The following is an 18,810-nucleotide window of genomic DNA, read 5'->3' on the forward strand; positions in this document are numbered from 1 at the left end:
CTTTGGCCATCCAACCATAAAGCACCCTTTCGAACATGGAGATAAAGCCTACCATTTGATCTCTGCTGACTGGCAGCATATACAGCTAATAATATTCCCAGATGCTTTTCCTATACAGATCAAAAATATTCAGAAGACTCTGGTTTGCAAACTTCCTACCAGTTTGCCAGGACAAGGGTGAGAGAACCCAAATGATCTTGCAGGTGCACGAGAGACCCTTTAACCTACTTAAATAACCTACGTAAATTCCAGCAACTGTAGATTTACTCATGCTGCCTTTAAATAAACAAAGTTTTTTTCTGTCTTTGGTCCACCTGCTGCAGGTCTCTACCTGTTGGTCCACCTGCAAGTCTCTACCTGCTTTGCTTGAAGTTTTCAAGATCTTTTTTCTAGAGAGCATCCAACCTTTAATCACTGAATATACATATTAGATCAGAAACTAGAGCTTTGGATTTGAATGACTCCTTAGAGAAACCAACACCAATGACAACTAGCTCAAACTTGGTTTTATCCAAACAAAATGTCAGAAAAATGCTGCAGTCAATTCACTTGAATAATTGTGAGAGTCCTTTCAATAGACAATATGTGCAGGAGTAGGCCATTCAGCCCTTCAAGCCAGCACTGCCATTCACCTTGATCATGGCTGATCATACACAATCAGTACCCCGTTCCTTCCTTCTCCCCATATCCCTTGACTCCGCTATCTTTAAGAGCTCCTTCTTGAAAGCATCCAGAGAATTGGCCTCCACTGCTTTCATAGATCCACAACTCTTTGGGTGAAAATGTTTTTCCTCAACTCCATTCTAAATGGCCTACCCCTTATTCTTGAACTGTGGCCTCTGGTTCTGGACTCCCCCAACATCAGGAACATATTTCCTGCTTCTAGCATGTCCAATCCCTTAATAATCTTGTATGTTTCAATCAGATCCCCTCTCATCCTTCTAAATTCCAGTGTATACAAGCCCAGTCGTTCCAATCTTTCAACATATGACAGTCCCGCCATCCTGGGAATTAACCTTGTGAACCTACGCTGCACTCCCTCAATAGCAAGAATGTCCTTCTTCAAATTTGGAGACCAAAACTGCACACAATACTCCAGGTATGATCTCACCAGGGCCCTGTACAACTGCAGAAGGACCTCTTTGCTCCTATACTCAACTCCCCTTGTTATGAAGGCCAACATGCCATTAGCTTTCTTCACTGCCTGCTGTACCTGCATGCTTACTTTCAGCGACTGATGAACATGGACATCTAGATCTCGTTGTACTTCCCCTTTTCCTAACTTGACACCATTCAGATAGTAATCTGCCTTCCTGTTCTTACCACCAAAGTGGATAACCTCACATTTATCCACATTAAACTGCATCTGCCATGCAACTGCCCACTCAGCCAACCTGTCCAAGTCATCCTGCATTCTCATAACATCCTCCTCACATTTCACACTGCCACCCAGCTTTGTGTTATCTGAAAATTTGCTAATGTTACTTTTAATCCCTTCATCAAAATCATTAATTATATTGTAAATAGCTGCAGTCCTAGTACCCAGCCTTGCGGTACCCCACTAGTCACTGCCTGCCATTCTGAAAGGGACCCGTTAATCCCTACTCTGTTTCCCGTCTGCCAACTAATTTTCTATGCATGTCAGTACCCTACCCCCAATACTATGTCTCTAATTTTGCCCACTAATCTCCTATGTGGGACCTTATTAAAGGCTTTCTGAAAGTCCAGGTACACTACATCCACTGGTTCTCCCTTGCCCATTTTCACAGTTACATCATCAAAAAATTCCAGAAGATTAGTCAAGCATGCTTTCCCCTTCGTAAATCCATGCTGACTCGGACAGATCCTGTTACTGCTATCCAAATGTGCTGCTATTTCAGCTTTTATAATTGACTCCAGCATCTTCCCCACCACTGATGTCAGGCTAACTAGTCTATAATTCCCTGTTTTCTCCCTCCCTCTTTCCAATAATATTGTAAACACAAAAGATTCTGCAGATGTTGGAAATCCAAAGTAACATGCACAGCATGCTGGAGGTACTCAGCAGGTCAGGCAGCATCTATGGAAGAAAGTACAGTTGACGTTTCAGGCCAAGACCCTTCGGCAGGACTGGAGAAAGAAAGGTAAGTAGATTTAAAAGGTGGGGGGAGAGGAGGGTCTTGCATATAATTCTCCAAAACTTCCACCATCTCCGACAAGATCCCACCACTAAGCACATCTTTCTTTCCCCTCCAACTTCCTGTCTTCCGCAGGGATCACTTCTTACGCAACTCCCTTGTCCACTTGTCCCTCCCCACTGATCTCCCTCCTGACACTTATCCTTGCAAGCAGAGCAAATGCTACACCTGCCACTACACTTCCTTCCTCACTACCATTCCCTGCTGTAAACCTTGCAGGTGAGGTGACACTTCACCTGTGAGTCTGTTGGGGTCATCTACTGTGTCTGGTGTTCCCAGTGTTGCCTCCTGCATTTCGGTGAAACCTGATGTAGATTGAGAGACCGCTTCATCAAGCACCTATGCTCCGTCCACCAGAAGGTGTGGGATCTCCCAGTGGCCACCCATTTTAATTCCACTTCCCATTCCCATTCTGATATGGCCATCCATGGCCACCTCTACGGTCGCAATGAGGCCACACTCAGGTTGGAGTAACGACATCCAAACAATAGAAACAAAACTCTGGAGGAAGTCAGCAGGTCAGGAAAAGAGTACAGTCAAAGTTTTAAGTACAGACCCTTCATCAGGACTGTAGATGCTGGAAATTCAGAGCAACACACGGAGCTCAGCAGGTCAGGCAGCATACTGAAATTATACTTTAATGCTGAAAATCCCACACTTCCAATTCATGCCACACATAGATTGAAGGCAATTTGTAGAACAATAGCAATATTAACAGAAACCAGGTAGTATTTAGCCTTTAAACCAGTGCAGGGCACTTATTTCACGGATTTGCACAATGTGATTTGGCTTTCAATGCTGCTTGTTGCTTAATGGAATAACTTCAGTGCAATTAACAAAGAAATTGACCCCCTTTCTTCTGCTCTGTTCACTCTGTAAATTGGGTGGTGGTGGCAAGAAAAAAAGTGCTTCTGATATCATTAATAATTCTGGCTTGTAAAATTTTTCTCTGACTGCTTTATGCCTTTGGGGTATGCTCAGATAATACATGAATTGCTCTGTATAAAAATGCCGTGTTGGGGAATGTGCAGAGAAATTCAATTTGCTTTTAAATAGGCCATCTGGAGGGTTATTGGTTTGAAGTGCTCAGGTGTCCAACTGAGATCTAGAAGGAAGGTAGAAATGATTAGGAAGATTATGGAACATGTTGGCAGTCAAAAGTGGACCCAGAAGAAGTACTTGTTTCTCTTGAGGTCACATTATCTATATATATACAGGCAATTGGTCAATTTATTAAGTGGCTTTGAGCAATCTGTTTAATCATTGCTAGTTAGGAGACACAATACTTCAGTAATGCTAAATAGAGCAGGGGCTGCGCAAATTTGGACTTCTCTGTTTTTAATGGTCTAGATCAGCTGTCGACAGCATCTTGCATGCCTGTATCATTTGGGAGACACAACAAATCAAAATTGTCTAAATCAAAATGGTAGCTAGCAAATTTTTTGTCAATGAATGGATATGGTACTAAATTTGGTGACCTAGATTGAAAAGTGTTAATGAAATGTGAAGTGGTGACTTCCTTCTTTCTTTCTCCTCACCACAACTGCTAGGGAGTATTTGGGAGTTAGATTAAAAAGCAAAATATTAACCTTGTCAAACAATCTTTAGACCTGAACACGGACTGTAAATTAAATTCAAAATGCAGCCCTGGACAATAAGACCCTAGAGCAGTGGACAGCAGATACAGTAATCTAAAAACTGGACAATACTGATTAACATTCATTTTGGGTGTCTGAAGTGTGGGTGTGAACTGCAGTTACTTGAAGTATGAGACAATGCTGACTTAAATTTCAGTTTGGGTGTCTGGAGTGTGGGTATGAAGAAAGAGGTCTGAAAATTATATGTAATTCAAAGGAAGCAATGTCGATGCATTGTAAATATAGAATTGTCCTTTGATCTTTAGCATGTCATGTAATATTGGGACGAAGAGTGTTTCATTTTGTTGAATAAAAGACTACTGACCAGCTGTGCTTGTCCATTGAATTTGTTCACGTTACAACACCTACCACCGCCTCCCTTCTTGCTACTGCCACCACCATCTCCCTAATGCCACTATTACACCTCCTGATACACTTTCTGAATAAGGAAAACATACTAACTTCTTGTTTTAGTTTCAGAGTTTCATTCTTAAATATCTCCATTCCTATCAGTGAATAATGAAATGTTGTTTGATTAACAAAAGCTATAGCTGTAGATAACAATGGCAGAATATTATGTAACTTGCATGCTTAAAAAACATTTCTATCGTAATCACGCAGCCATCATTAGAGCTTTGATTTTTTTTGTCATCTTAATGTTCTGAACATGCAGGTTCAATTTAAATATCATATTTCTGCATCGAACAAATTATTACTGAGAACACTTATTGTGTTGGATTGTGTGAAAATGCTTCAGAACCAATATCCTTTCATGGTCAGATTTCCCATTTGTCATTCTGGAAGTTAAATACTGATAGGCAAATCTATTGTGTATCGCAGAACTAGTGTATTACAGACAATATTCATGTAATTAATTTCCTTTTAATAGCACAACTTCTTAACTATCTAAAAAATCTGTCAGAAAAGAATCCGTGGGCTGAAGTTATATTAAATGCTGAGGCTTTCTTAAAAAAAGATAATTTCTGTTAATTAATCTGCAATAAAAAAGGATCAATATATTCATATTCTATTGGAAAAACAGTTACACAAATCCTGCAGGTCAGTTAGAAAACTACCAATTTTAGGTCACTGGTAGTTTTCAGAAGGATTTACTTTATTGTCACCAAATAATTGATACTAGAGCATACAATCATCACAGCGCTATTTGATTCTGCGCTTCGCGCTCCCTGAAGTACAAATCGAAATAAATATAATAATAATTTAAATTATAAATCACAATTAGGAAATTGAAAAGGGGAAGTAAGGTAGTGCAAGTCAGGTCCAGATATTTGGAAGGTATGGCCCAGATCCGGGTCAGGATCAGTTCAGCAGTCTTATCACAGTTGGAAAGAAGCTGTTCCCAAATCTGGTCGTATGAATCTTCAAGCTCCTGAACTTTCTCCTGGAGGGAAGAGGGACAACAAGTGTGTTGGCTGGGTGGGTCTTGTCCTTGATTATCCTGGCAGCACTGCTCCGACAGCATGCGGTGTAAAGTGAGACCAAGGACGGAAGATTGGTTTGTGTGATGTGCTGGGCTATGTTCACGATCTTCTGCAGCTTCTTCCGGTCTTGGACAGGACAACTTCCATACCAGGTTGTGATGCACCCTAGAAGAATGCTTTCTACAGTGCATCTATAAAAATTAACGGAGGTTTTAGTGGACAGGCCAAATTTCTTCAGCTTTTTCAGGAAGTAAAGGTGCTGGTGGGCCTTCTTGGCAGTGGACTCTGCTTGGTTAGACCAAGTCAGGTCATTTGTGACATTCACCCCGAGGAACTTAAAGCTTTTGACCTGCTCCACCTGTGCACCACCGATGTAGATGGGGCCGTGCGGTCCGCTACTCCTTCTGAAGTCAACAACCAATTCCTTCGTCTTGCTGACGTTGAGGGATAGGTTATTGTCTTCGCACCATGCCACCAGGTTCTTAATTTCCTCTCTGTACTCAGAGTCATCATTACCCAAGATACGGCCTACAATTGTGGTGTCATCAGCAAACTTATATATTGATTTGTAATGTAATCAGGTGGTGAATTTGCCCAGTTAAACCTGTAATAATTGTAAATAATAATTCATTTTGATAGTCCCTTAAGTCGACCTAAATTTGGTTGAAAGAAAAAATAATCTTCCATTCAAGCTTAGTGACATTTTGTATAAATAAGTCTGACAGTAATGTCAGAAGGTTCTAGAAGACAAGTTACGTATTACCTCCTGCCATGCCTTTCTCATTGTATAAACAATTGCACTAATTTCTTTAACTGACTTTTACAAATTTTTTAATAACAATGTTGAATTAAAAACAATCAGTGATTTGGATAATGTTAATTTCCAACATAAATCATTTTTCCCTTCACGAGGAAATCTGCAGATGCTGGAAATTCAAACAACACACACAAAATGCTGGTGGAACACAGCAGGCCAGGCAGCATCTATAAGGAGAAGCACTGTCGACGTTTCGGGCCGAGACCCTTCGTCAGGACTAAGTGAAAGGAAAGATAGTAAGACATTTTTCCCTTTATTTCTTAATCTTAAATTTGCTGAATATTCTGAGATTTGTAGTTAGAAATATTACACTGATTCATTAAAAACATCCATGGCTAATATTCTTAGAAATACAGCCTATCTATGTGACTACAGTTCAACAATGTCCTTTTTAGCATAAATGAATACATTTCCTTAATGTCACTGCTTGCCATTCTTCATTACACATCATTAACATCATAACAGTCTACTGTATGAGGCCTGAGTTCCAGTTTGGCAAAAAGAGATTATAATTTTGACAAAAAATTAACCATTTGATTCCTGAAATGAATGATAATGGTCAAGGTTCTCATTGTCAAATAAAAGGTCAGCTATATACAGTATTAAACAGAGTAAAGATTTATAAACATGAAAAATTCTGCAGATGCTAGAAGTCCAAAGCAACATAAACAAGTTGCTAGAGGAACTCAGCAGATCAGGCAGTATCTACAGAAATGAATAAACATAAAGAAGAGTATCGGCCTGAAATGTCGACTGTTTATTCATTTTCATAGATGCTGCACGATTTGTTGAGTTCCTCCAGCATTCTGTGAGAGTAGAGATTTTACAGTTTACCTATATTTTAGTGCTGCCTTCTGATATCTACTGCCTTCATTTTAAAATGTCATCCGTTGTTTCCAAGTGCTTTTATGTACCTTCTCACATACTGTATGTCCCTGGAATTGTTGCAGTCTCATCCAGCTTCACAACCCTCTGCAGCATTGTCAAATTTAATTGCTCTACAATTGACAACTATATATTCAGCTGCCAAGGCCCTATACTGGAATTCCCTCCATAAATATTTATATTTATTACTATTTCCTTTCAAAATATGCATTAAAACCTCTCTCTCTCTAAACAGTATTTTGTTTCTCTGTCTTAACTATTTTGTGATTTCACATCACTTAATTTCATAGGCTCATTGAAGTTGATTTCTGCAGATGTGATGTGGGGAGCATTCCAACTGCTCACATTTCTGTCCAGTATTGTGGGGGAGTGGGGTGGGGAGGATGTGGTTTATACTGCACAGGAACAAAATCAGTTCCAGAGAGTTATAAACTTAGTCAACCCCACTATGGGAACTAACCTCCACAGTATCCAGGACATCTTGAAGGAGCACGTCCATTATAAAGGACCCCCATCACTCAGATTATGTGTATTTCTCAATGTTACCTTCAGGAAAGAGGTACCGAAGCCTGAAGGCACACATTCAGTGATTCAGGAACAGCTTCTACCCCTTTGCCATCTGATTTCTGAATGGACATTGAACTTATGAACACTACCTCACGACTTTTTATTTCTATTTCTTTGCACTATTTATTTAAGTTAACTATTTAATATTTATCTATACCTACTGAAATTCATAGTTTTTCCCCTATTATTAGATATTGCAATACACTGCTGCTACAAAGACAACAAATTTCATGAAATATGCCAGTGATCTTAAAGCTGATTCTGATTCAGAAGCAGCTTGAGATCTCTTACATTGCTAAAGGTACACTCAGCGGCTGCTTTATTAGGTACACAAGTACACTGACTCCTTAATACAAATATCTAATCAGCCAATCACTTGGCAGCAACTCAATGCATAAAAGCATACAGACATAGTCAAGAGATTCAGTTGTTGTTCAGACCAAACATCAGAATGAGGAAGACATGTGATCTAGGTGAATTTTACTGAGGAAAAATTTTGGTTCCAGAGGGGAGGTTTGAATATCTCAGAAACTGATGATCTGGGATTTTTATGCACAACAGTCTCTAGAATTTACAGAGAATGGTGTGAAAAACAAAAAAATTACCATCCACTGAGCAGCAGTTCTGTGGGTGATCATGCCTTGCTGATGAGAGAGGTCAGACGTGACTGGCCAGACTGGTTCAAGTTGATAGCCAGGTGACAGTAGCTCAAATGATAACTCATTTACAACAGTGATGTGTAGAAAAGCATCTTTGAACGTACAACATGTTGAGCCTTGAAGTGGATGGGCTAAACCAATATGAGACCAGAAACATAATCTCTGTGCCCGCTTTATTAGGTTCAGGAGGTAGCTAATAATATTGCCACTGAGCGTACTCAGTGAACAACGCCCTAACTACTGGAATTCTCTCCATAAATATCGCTGTTCTACTACTATTTCCACCTTCAAAATATAGGTTAAAATCTCTCTAAAGAATATTTTGCTTATCTCTTTTAAATATTTTGTGATTTGTTGCTGTTTTATTGCATAGCCTCATTATTGTAACTTGGGATATCTTGTAATTCTAAAGGTTCTTATAAGAACATGGAAAATCTACAGCACAATACACGCTTTTCAGCCCACGATGCTGTGCCGAACATGTACTTACTTTAGAAATTACCTAGGGTTACCCATAGCCCTCTGTTTTTCTAAGCTGCATGTACCTATCCAGGAGTCTCTAAAAAGACCCTATCGTCTGTGCGTCCACCAACATCGCCGGCAGCCCAGTCCACACACTCACCACTCTCTGCGTAAAAAACTTACCCCTGACATCTCCTCTGTACCTACGTCCAAGCACCTTAAAACTGTGACCTCTTGTGTTAGCCATTTCAGCCCTGGGAAAAAGCCTCTGACTATCCACACAATCAATGCCTCTCATCATCTTGAACACCTCTATCAGGTCACCTCTCATCCTCTGTCACTCCAAGGAGAAAAGGCTGAGTTCACTCAACCTATTCTCATAAGTCATGCTCCCCAATCCAGGCAACATCCTTGTAACTCTCCTCTGCACCCTTTCTGAGGTGACCAGAGCTGAGCATAGTACTCCAAGTGGGGTCTGACCAGGGTCCTATATAGCTGCAACATTACCTCTCGGCTCTTAAACTAAATCCCACAGTTCAAGGCCAATGCACCATATGCCTTCTTAACCACAGAGTTAACCAGTACAGCTGATTTGAGTGTTCTATTGACTCGGACCCCAAGATCCCTTTGATTTTCCACATAGCCAAGAGCCTTACCATTATTACTATATTCTGCCATCATATTTGACCTACCAAAATGAATCACCTCACGCTTATCTGGGTTGAAATCCATCTGCCACTTTTCAGCCCAGTTTTGCATCTTATCAATGTCCTGCTCTAACCTCTGACAGCCCTCCACAGTATCCACAACACCCCCAAGCTTTATGTCATCGGCAAATTTACTAACCCATCCCTGCACTTCGTTATCCAGGTCACTTATAGAAATCACAAAGAGTAAGAGTCCCAGAACAGATCCCTGAGGCATACCACTGGCCACTGGCCTCCATGCAGAATATGATCTGTTTATAACCACACTTTGCCTTCTGTGGGCAAGCCAATTCTGGATCCACAAAGCAATGTCCCCTTGGATCCCATGCCTCCTTACTTTCTCAATAAGCCCTGCAACCTTATCAATTCCTAACTGAAATCCATATACACAACATCTACTGCTCTAACTTCATCAATGTGTTTAGTCACATCTTCAAAAAATTCAGTCAGGCTCGTAAAGCACGACCTGCCTTTGCGAAAGCCATGCTGACTACTCCTAATCAGATTGTGCCTCTCCAAATGTTCATAAATCCTGCCTCTCAGGATCTTTTCCATCAGCTTACCAACCATTGAAGTAAGACTCACTGGTCTATAGTTTCCTGGGCTATCTCTACTCCCTTTCTTGAATAATGGAACAACATCCACAACCCTCCAATCCTCCAGAACCTCTCCCGTCCCCATTGATGATGTAAAGATCATCACCAGAGGGTCAGCAATCTCCTCTCTTGCCTCCCACAGTAGCTTGGGGTACATCTCATTCGGTCCCGGTGACTTATCCAACTTGATGCTTTCCAAAAACTCCAGCACATCCCCTTTTTTAATATCTACATGCTCAAGCTTTTCAGTCGGCTGTAATTCATCCCTACAATTGCCAAGATCCTTTTCTGTGGTGAATACTGAAGCAATGTACTCATTAAGTACCTCTGCTATCTCCTCCGGTTCCATACACACTTTTCCAGTGTCACACTAGATTGGTCCTATTCTCTCACATCTTATCCTCTTGCTCTTCACATACTTGTAGAATGCCTTGGAGTTTTCCTTAATCCTGTGCACCAAGGCTTTCTCATGGCCCCTTCTGGCTCTCCTAATTTCATTCTTAAACTCTTTCTGCTACCCTTATAATCTTCTAGATCTCTATCATTACTTAGTTTATTGAAACTTTTGCAAGTTCTTCTTTTCTTCTTGACTAGATTTTCAACAGCCATTGTACACCACGGTTCCTGTATCCTACCATCCTTTCTCTTTCTCATTGGAACGTACCTATGCAGAACTTTACACAAATATACCCTGAACATTTGCCACATTTCTGCCTTACATTTCTCAGAGAACATCTGTTCCCAATTTATGCTTCCAAGTTCCTGCCTGATAGCTTCATAATTCCCCTTACTCCAATTAAACACTTTCCTAACTTGTCTGTTCCTATCCCTCTCCAATGCTATGGTAAAGGAGATAGAATTATGATCACTATCTCCAAAATGCTCTCCCACTGACAGACCTGACACCTGACCAGGTTCATTTCCCAATACCAGATCAAGTACGGCCTCTCCTCTTGTAGGCTTATCTACATGTAGTGTCAAGAAACCTTTCTGAACACACCTAATAAACTCCACCCCATCTAAACCCCTTGCTCTAGGGAGATGCCAATCAATACTGGGGAAATTAAAATCTCCCAGCATGATGACCCTATTATTACTACACCTTTCCAGAATCTGCCTACCTATCTGTTCCTCAATGTCCCAGTTACTGTTGGGTGGTCTATAAAAAAATTCCACTAGAGTTATTGATCCCTTCCTGTTCCTAACTTCCACCCACAAGGAATCAGTAGACAATCCCTCAATGACTTCCTCCTTTACTGCAGCCATGACACTATCTCTGACCAACAGTTGCATGTCACCACCTCTTTTGCCTCCCTCCCTGTCCTTTCTGAAACATCTAAAGCCTGGCACTCGAAGTAACCATTCCTTCCCTGAGCTATCCAAGTCTCTGTAATGGCCACAACGTCATAATTCCAAGTATTGATTCATGCTCTAAGCCTCTCTGCTTTGTTCATGATGATTCTTGCACTAATATAGACGCATCTCAAACCTTCGGTCCGAGCGTGTCCCTTCTCTATCACCTGCCTATCCTCTCTCTCGCACTGTCTCCAAGCTTTCTCTATTTGTGACCCAACCGCCCATTCCTCCATCTCTTCAGTTCGGTTCCCACACCACCCATACCCCCCCCACCCCCCGCAATTCAGGTTTAAACTCTCCCCAGAAGCCTGAACAATCTGAATCCCTGCCTCCTGCTCCAATCCCTCAGCCACGCATTTATCCTCCACCTCATTCTATTCCTATACTCACTGTCGTGTGGCACAGGTAGTAATCCTGAGATTGCTACCTTTGTGGTCCTGCTTCTCAACTTCCTTCCTAACTCCCTGTAGTCTGTTTTCAAGACCTTCTCCCTTTTTCTAACCATGTCGTTGGTACCAATATGTACTACCACCTCTGGCTGTTCATCTTTCCACTTCAGGATATCATGGACGTGATCTGAAACATCCCAGACCCTGGCACCCGGGAGGTAAACAACCATCAATGTTTCTTTTGTGTGTCCATAGAATCGCCTGTCTGACCCCCTAACTATGGAGTCCCCTATCACTACTGCCTTCCTCTTCCTTTCCCTACCCTTCTGAGCCACAGGGCCGGACTCTGCGCCAGAGATGCAGCCACTGTTGCTTCCCCCAGGTTGATCATCCCCCCCCCAAACAGTACTCAATCAGGAGTTCTTATTGTGAAGGGGGACAGCCACAGGGGCACCATCTGACTCTTGCCCTTCCCTTTCCTGACTGTTACCCACTTATCTGTCTCCCGAGGCCCTGGTGTGACTACCTGCCTATAGCTCCTCTCTATCACCTCGTCATTCTCACTGACTAGACGAAGGTCATTGAGCTTCATCTCCAGTTCCCTAACCCGGTCCCTAAGGAGCTGCAGCTCGACACACCTGGTGCAGATGTGGCCGTCCAGAAGGTGGGGATTCTTCCGGACATCCCACATCTGACACCCAGTACAGAACACTGGCCTCACAGACATACTTCCTATTCCTCACAAGTAGCTTACCTTGTCTCGAACCATTGTCTGAAGCCCCATTGAACCAAAGCCCTTCTATTCTGCCTGCCTCTACCCGGATGCCTGCTCTATAAAGCTGTCTTCTTTAAAATCCCGCAGGTCTGACTCACGGACAACCACAGGCTTGCGCAGTCATGCCTCGATCAAACCGCTGAGGAAAAATCTGTCGTCTTTTAATTCCTTCCTGTCGGTCTAACTCACTGACATCCACTTGCTTTGCCAGTCGTGCCTCGAAATCGTTATTCCAGAAAGTTGAGGATTAGTCTCTCTGAAAGCTTTATATTTACTCGATCCATAGATGATTTGATATGATGGCAGAATATAATATTAATGGTAAGACACTTGGCAGTGTGGAGGGTCAGAGAGATCTTGGGGTCCGAGTCCACAGGACACTCAAAGCTGATGCACAGGTTGACTCTGTGGTAAGAAGGCGTATGGTGTATTGGCCTTTATCAATCATGGAATTGAATTTAGGAGCTGAGTGGTAATGTTGCAGCTATATAGGACCCTGGTCAGACCCCACTTGGAGTACTGTGCTCAGTTCTGGTCGCCTCACTACAGGAAGGATGTGGAAGCCATAGAAAGGGTGCAGAGAGATTTACAAGAATGTTGCCTGGATTGGAGAACATGCCTTATGATAATAGGTTGAGTGAACTCGGCCTTCTCTCTTTGAAATGATGGAGGATGAGAGGTGACCTGATAGAGGTGTATAAGTCGATGAGAGGCATTGGTCGTGTGGCTTTTTCCCAGCGCTGCAATGCTATCATGAGAGGGCACAGTTTTAAGGCGCTTGGAAGTAGGTACAGGGGAAATGTCAGGAGTAGGTTTTTTATGCGGAGAGTGGTAGGTGTGTGTGGAATGTGCTGCCAGCGATGGTGGAGGCAGATACGACAGGGTCTTTTAAGAGACTCCTGGATAGGTACATGAAGCTTAGAAAAACAGAGGACTATGGGTAACCCTAGGCAATTACTAAAGTAAGTACATGTTCAGCAGAATTTTGTGAGCCGAAGGGTCTGTATTGTGCTGTAGGGTTTCTAAGTTTCTATGATCAAATTCCTGCTTCATTTCAGAGAAACAGTTTCTCTCCTGAGAAGATACGGAACAGCCAGAGGAATGAGAAATGAAATGCCACTTAAATTACATGTGACCCACTTGAAGTACATGGCCAAGAAATTGAACCACATATTGGACTTTTTTGTGTATTATGTGATTCGTAATTTACTCTTCCACAAAGCGAAACACAATTAACAATTATTTTCTGGTTGTTTCAGATTATTCTGTAAATTCAACCCAACACTTCCCAGTCATTCACCCTTGGTCACCTGACAGGATTTGCATGTCAGAGTAATGTCATTCCCAATGTAACATCTCCTTTGGAGCATCACTGGGTAATTATATAGCATTGTCCCTTAAGGGATCAATGTTGGGCATAACCGGGTCATGAAGATTTAATAAAGTAGAAAATTACTAATTCATTTAGTCCCATACTTATATTCATGCTACTCTTGCCCCTGCTCAGAATGGCAGAGACCTCCAGTCTTGGTCCCAGTACCATAAGACCCTAAGATATAGGAGCAGAAGTAGGCCATTTGGCCCATCAAGTCTGCTCCGCTATTCAGTCATGGGCTGATCCGATTCTTCCAGTCATCCCCACTCCCCTGCCTTTTCCCCATACCCTTTGATGCCCTGCCTAATCAAGAACCTATCTATCTCTGCCTTAAATACTCCCAGTGTCTTGGCCTCCACAGCCTCTCATGGCCACAAATTCCACAGATTTACCACCCTCTGACTAAATCCTGAAGTCGTGCCCTCCTGTCCTAGACTCCCCTACCATGGGAAATAATTTTGCCATATCTAATCTGTTCAGGCCTTTTAACATTTGGAATGTTTCTATGAGATCCCCCCCCCCCCCCTCATTCTCCTGAACTCCAGGGAATACAGCCCAAGAGCTGTCAGACATTCCTCATACAGTAACCCTTTCATTCCTGGAATCATTCTCATGAATCTCTCTGAACCCTCCCCAGTATCAGTATATCCTTTTTAGAATAAGGAGCTCAAAACTGCACACAATACTCCAAGTGTGGTCTCATGAGTGCCTTATAAAGCCTCAATATCACATTCCTGCTCTTACATTCTATACCTCTAGAAATTAATACTAACATTGCATTCGCCTTCTGCACCACCAACTCAACCTGTAGGTTAACCTTTAGGGTATCCTGCACAAGGACTCCCTAGTCTCTTTGAACCTCTACATTTTGAAATCTCTCCCCATCTAAATAATAATCTGCCCATTTATTTCTTACACCAAAGTGCATGACCATACACTTTCCAACAATAAGGCCCAAGCTTAAGCCATACCCTGCCTTTAGATTCTTCTAGGTTATCAATTCCAGGCTCCTGCATTCCCCTGATGGTCAGAACTTGTTTAATGCTTCAGACACTCCACCCCTCTGAGATCCACTCTGCCACCAAGTCTCCATTCCATTTCCTGGTTTAGACTCTCCTTTCAAGTACCCCTCCTGGACCACCAGGCTCAGAAGTACTCTGGGTCCACTAAATGTTTAGGTGTCAACACAGTCAATATTTGGAGTTTAAACAAAAAGTGATGATTAATAAAAAAAAACAAATAAATATCACCAATGTTGTTAATCACTCACTTACATTATAGAATGTGTTTGCAATTAAAAATATAATAGAATATCCTTACTTTTAACCTTTTAACATTCTGATTTTTCCCAGCAGATTAATTTAAAGATGATGTGACCTGTTTCCTATTGATAGGCAATGTCATAACTGATTGGCACCCCTAGAAATGGGTTTAAGCTAGAAATCTTTCAAATTAGTTGACAAATGAACAAAACTATTTAATTAAAACACATACTTACACTTGGAATATCATCAACATTTTCATCCTTATTGAAGTCACCATGTAACTGCTTCACAATGAATTGTGGCATATCCTTTCCATAATGCACATATAGGTTTGGCTGGTAAAAAGTAAAAACTCTCGGCTCATTTACAAAGCATGATCGTTTGTCAATATGTTGCCGTTGACTTCCTGAAAGACAGGAAATGACAACTAAGTTGGTGACACAAATTTGGAGCTATAGTTACTCTGCAAGTAAACTGAGAGTTAAGGGTCAATACTTGAATTCTATAAAAATTGTGGTTGTTCCTCTTGGCTGAGCACCATTGTACAAAATTCAAAGTTCAAAGCAAATAATAGCGCATATATGTCACCACATATAACCCTGAGGTTCGTATTCTTGTTGGCAAACACAATAAATATAAGAAACACAATTAAATCAATAAAATACTACATCCAACAGGACAGACAACAACCAATGTATGAAAATAAACTGTGAAAAAAAGAGAAAGAAAAAAATAATAATAAATAAGCAATAAATATTGAGAACATGAGGTGAAGAATTTGAAAGTGGGTGCAGTTCAGCAGGTAATGTTCAGTGAAGGGGAGGGTAAAGTTGAGTGAATTATCCCCTCTAGTTCAAAAGCTTGATGGTTGAGGGATAATAAGTGTTCCTGAACCTGGTGGTGTGAATCCTGAGTCTCCTGTTTCTTCTTCCTGATGGCAGCAGGGCAAAGGGATAATGACCTGGGTAGTGGGGTCCCTCTTGAGATGATGGATGCTGCTTTCCTGTAACACTGTTTTCCTGTAGATGTGTTCAATGGTGGGGAGGGTTTTTCTGTAATAGCATGAGCCGTATCCACTGCTTTTTGTAGAACTTTTCATACAAGGGCATTATTGTTTCCATAACAGTTTGTGATGCAACCGATTATTACACTCTACACCAAGGTCTTGAATATTACTCATATTTTTCGAGGGGATGACAGTATCTATTGAACGCTGAGCTTTGGTCAGTGGAGAGCATCCTGATGTATGCATCTTCACAGTCTAGGTGTTCTAGGATTGATTGAAGAGCCAATGAAATGGCATTCTGCTTTTGACCTATTGCGATGGCGCAAATTGGAGAGGATCCAAGTTGCTTCTTAGGTAATTGATATGTTTCATCACCAATCTCTCAAAGCACTTCATCACCGAGGATGTAAGTGCTACTGGATGTTAGTCATTGAGACTGGTTATCACATTCTTCTTAGGCACGGATTTAATTGAAAATTGAAGCCTGCTTGAAGCAGGTGTGTAATTCAGACTGTCAAAGTGAGAAGTTAAAGACATTGGTGAACAATGCAACCAGTTGATCAGCACAGGTCTTTAGTGTGTGTACGTAATAAAGAACTTCATTCCCCAGTGTGCAATGCAGGAGGTTCACCCTGAACAGGAAGCTTCGCTGGTGAGCTGGTCGCACGCACTTAGTGTTGAACACAGTTGAATAACAAAATGTTCTAGCATTTACCTATGCCAATTTTGTTTTTATTAACAACAATCATAACATGCTGTCAGAAGTCAGCGTGAGGTCGAAACATAGAGAGTAAATGAATACCTTGAATGAGTGAGAAAAAGGCTGCGGAAGTGCCAGAAGTGCAACAGGTACGGTCAGACAGCCAGTGAGGTGAGACAACCCAAGTTCAGCACTCACTGGATTTACAAGAAATTCAGGTGAGAAGCTGAGAGTTCCCATCATGGATAACCCAGGTTCTCCCTTACCTATGCAGTTTGCCAGCAATTTAATAGATAACTGAAAGCACTTCAGCAGTGATTCAATATATATCTAGTGGCTTGAGGAGCGTGAGGGACCGATGGAAAGTTGAAAGTGTTTATTTTCTGCATGTTTTGAATGCTTTGGACATCTGTAACAGCTTTCTAAATGATGAGACAGCCCGTACATTGGACAGTCTGATGACAAAATTTGAGGAGTATTTTGTCCCAAGTAATTACATCACATTTGAGAGATCCAGGTTCTTTTCCTTTGACCAGAAACAAGATAGTAGCTTCCAATACTTAGCTGAGCTTCACCCACCGAGTAAGTCCTATGAGTTTGGAGATCTGAGAGACTCACTAGTTGGCGACAGAATAGTTTGTGAAATCCCAGATAAATGGGCTCAGAGAAAGATTGCTCAGTGAAAAAGATTTGACGCTGGAAAAGGCTGTGAGTATGTGTAGGACAGCAAGGACCACACGAGCACAGGCTAACGAGTACAAAGGGCACACACAACCGTGCATGCGGTGAAAACAGGGGGGCAGTGCACAAGGGATTTCCCAAAGAAACAGTTAAGCAAAAAGGAAGGGTCAAACAGCAAATGTGGAGGTAGTCACATTCCAAACATGGAAAGTCCTGGAATTATTGTGGAAAGAAGAATCACTTTGCAAAGTGCTAGAAAGCTGGGGCTAACAAGAGAAAGGTGCACACGGTTGATGAGGAAATGGAGGAAGTCTTTATGGGTTCTCTACAGACTGCAGGTGTTGGTAAAATACCCAGTGACTGTGAATGAGACAGTAATTCCATTCACATTTGCCACTGGAGCCCAAGTGAATCTGTTATCCATGAATAATTACAAGACTCTCTAAGTAAAGAGCAAGATTGACCCAGTGAAGCTAAAAGTAACAGGTTATACTGGAGAGAATTTTTCATTAAAAGGGGGTTGTTTTGTGACTTTCAAGCACAAGGGACAGCACCTAAAGACACAGCTACTGGTTGTAGAAAAAAGAGTGCTGCCAATGTTAGATCTGAGTGCATGTGAAAACCTCAAGCTGGTGAAAAGAGTTTTTGTAGTGGCTTCACAGACCAAAGATGATCACTGAACAGTCATGGAAGAGTACACAAGTGTGATTGAGGGGCTCGGATGCTTACCCAATGTAACTCGAGAAACTCATACCAGCATCCATGAGACCTCCGAAGAGGTTATGCAAGAGAAGCACAAGAACTCCACCTTCCTTGGACATCTGTACCAGCTACACCAGCATGACAGTCAGGATGAACAGAGTGATCACAATGAAGAAGTCGCCAGTTTAGCTTCCACATCATGCAGCTTTGATTCAAAATCTGCCTCTCATTGGTTTTCAGTTAAAGACTGGAAATCAAAAATATCTCCACAATCCTCTCTGAAGTTGAAGAGGAAAAATAAAAAGGAAGATGGGGAGACCACATAGGCCCTAAGGTCAGAACAACAACAGCAGTTCAACACAAACCAACAGGAGGATTTGCTCTCTATGATATGCTGTCAATAGCCTGAATAATGTAGAACTTGTGCAAAGACTCACTGATCATATGGATACAGTCCAGGACTCCATTATGGGTCACATGGAGCAAATTACGGTCACACAGCAAGAACAAGAACAGAGACAAACAGATCAGATCTTGGCAGAAGGATATGAAAGAAATCAAGTTGTTGATCAGAGTTCTCAAAAAGACACAAATATTAATGCACCAAGTACA

General features: G+C 41.6%; 1 protein-coding gene across 5 annotated transcripts in view; it reads right to left on the minus strand.

Moving 5' to 3' along the window:
* The window catches only part of nckap5l (NCK-associated protein 5-like), an 883,389-nt gene that overhangs the window by 43,474 nt on the left and 821,105 nt on the right, over positions 1–18,810 (minus strand). For all 5 annotated transcript variants that reach the window (XM_073047595.1, XM_073047596.1, XM_073047597.1 and 2 more), the window contains one exon: positions 15,343–15,515. In XM_073047595.1, coding sequence (XP_072903696.1) covers positions 15,343–15,515 — 173 coding nt within the window. The remainder of the gene's footprint in view (positions 1–15,342; positions 15,516–18,810) is intronic.

This window comes from Hemitrygon akajei, chromosome 5, assembly GCF_048418815.1.
Source record: "Hemitrygon akajei chromosome 5, sHemAka1.3, whole genome shotgun sequence".
Taxonomy (NCBI): Eukaryota; Metazoa; Chordata; class Chondrichthyes; order Myliobatiformes; family Dasyatidae; genus Hemitrygon; species Hemitrygon akajei.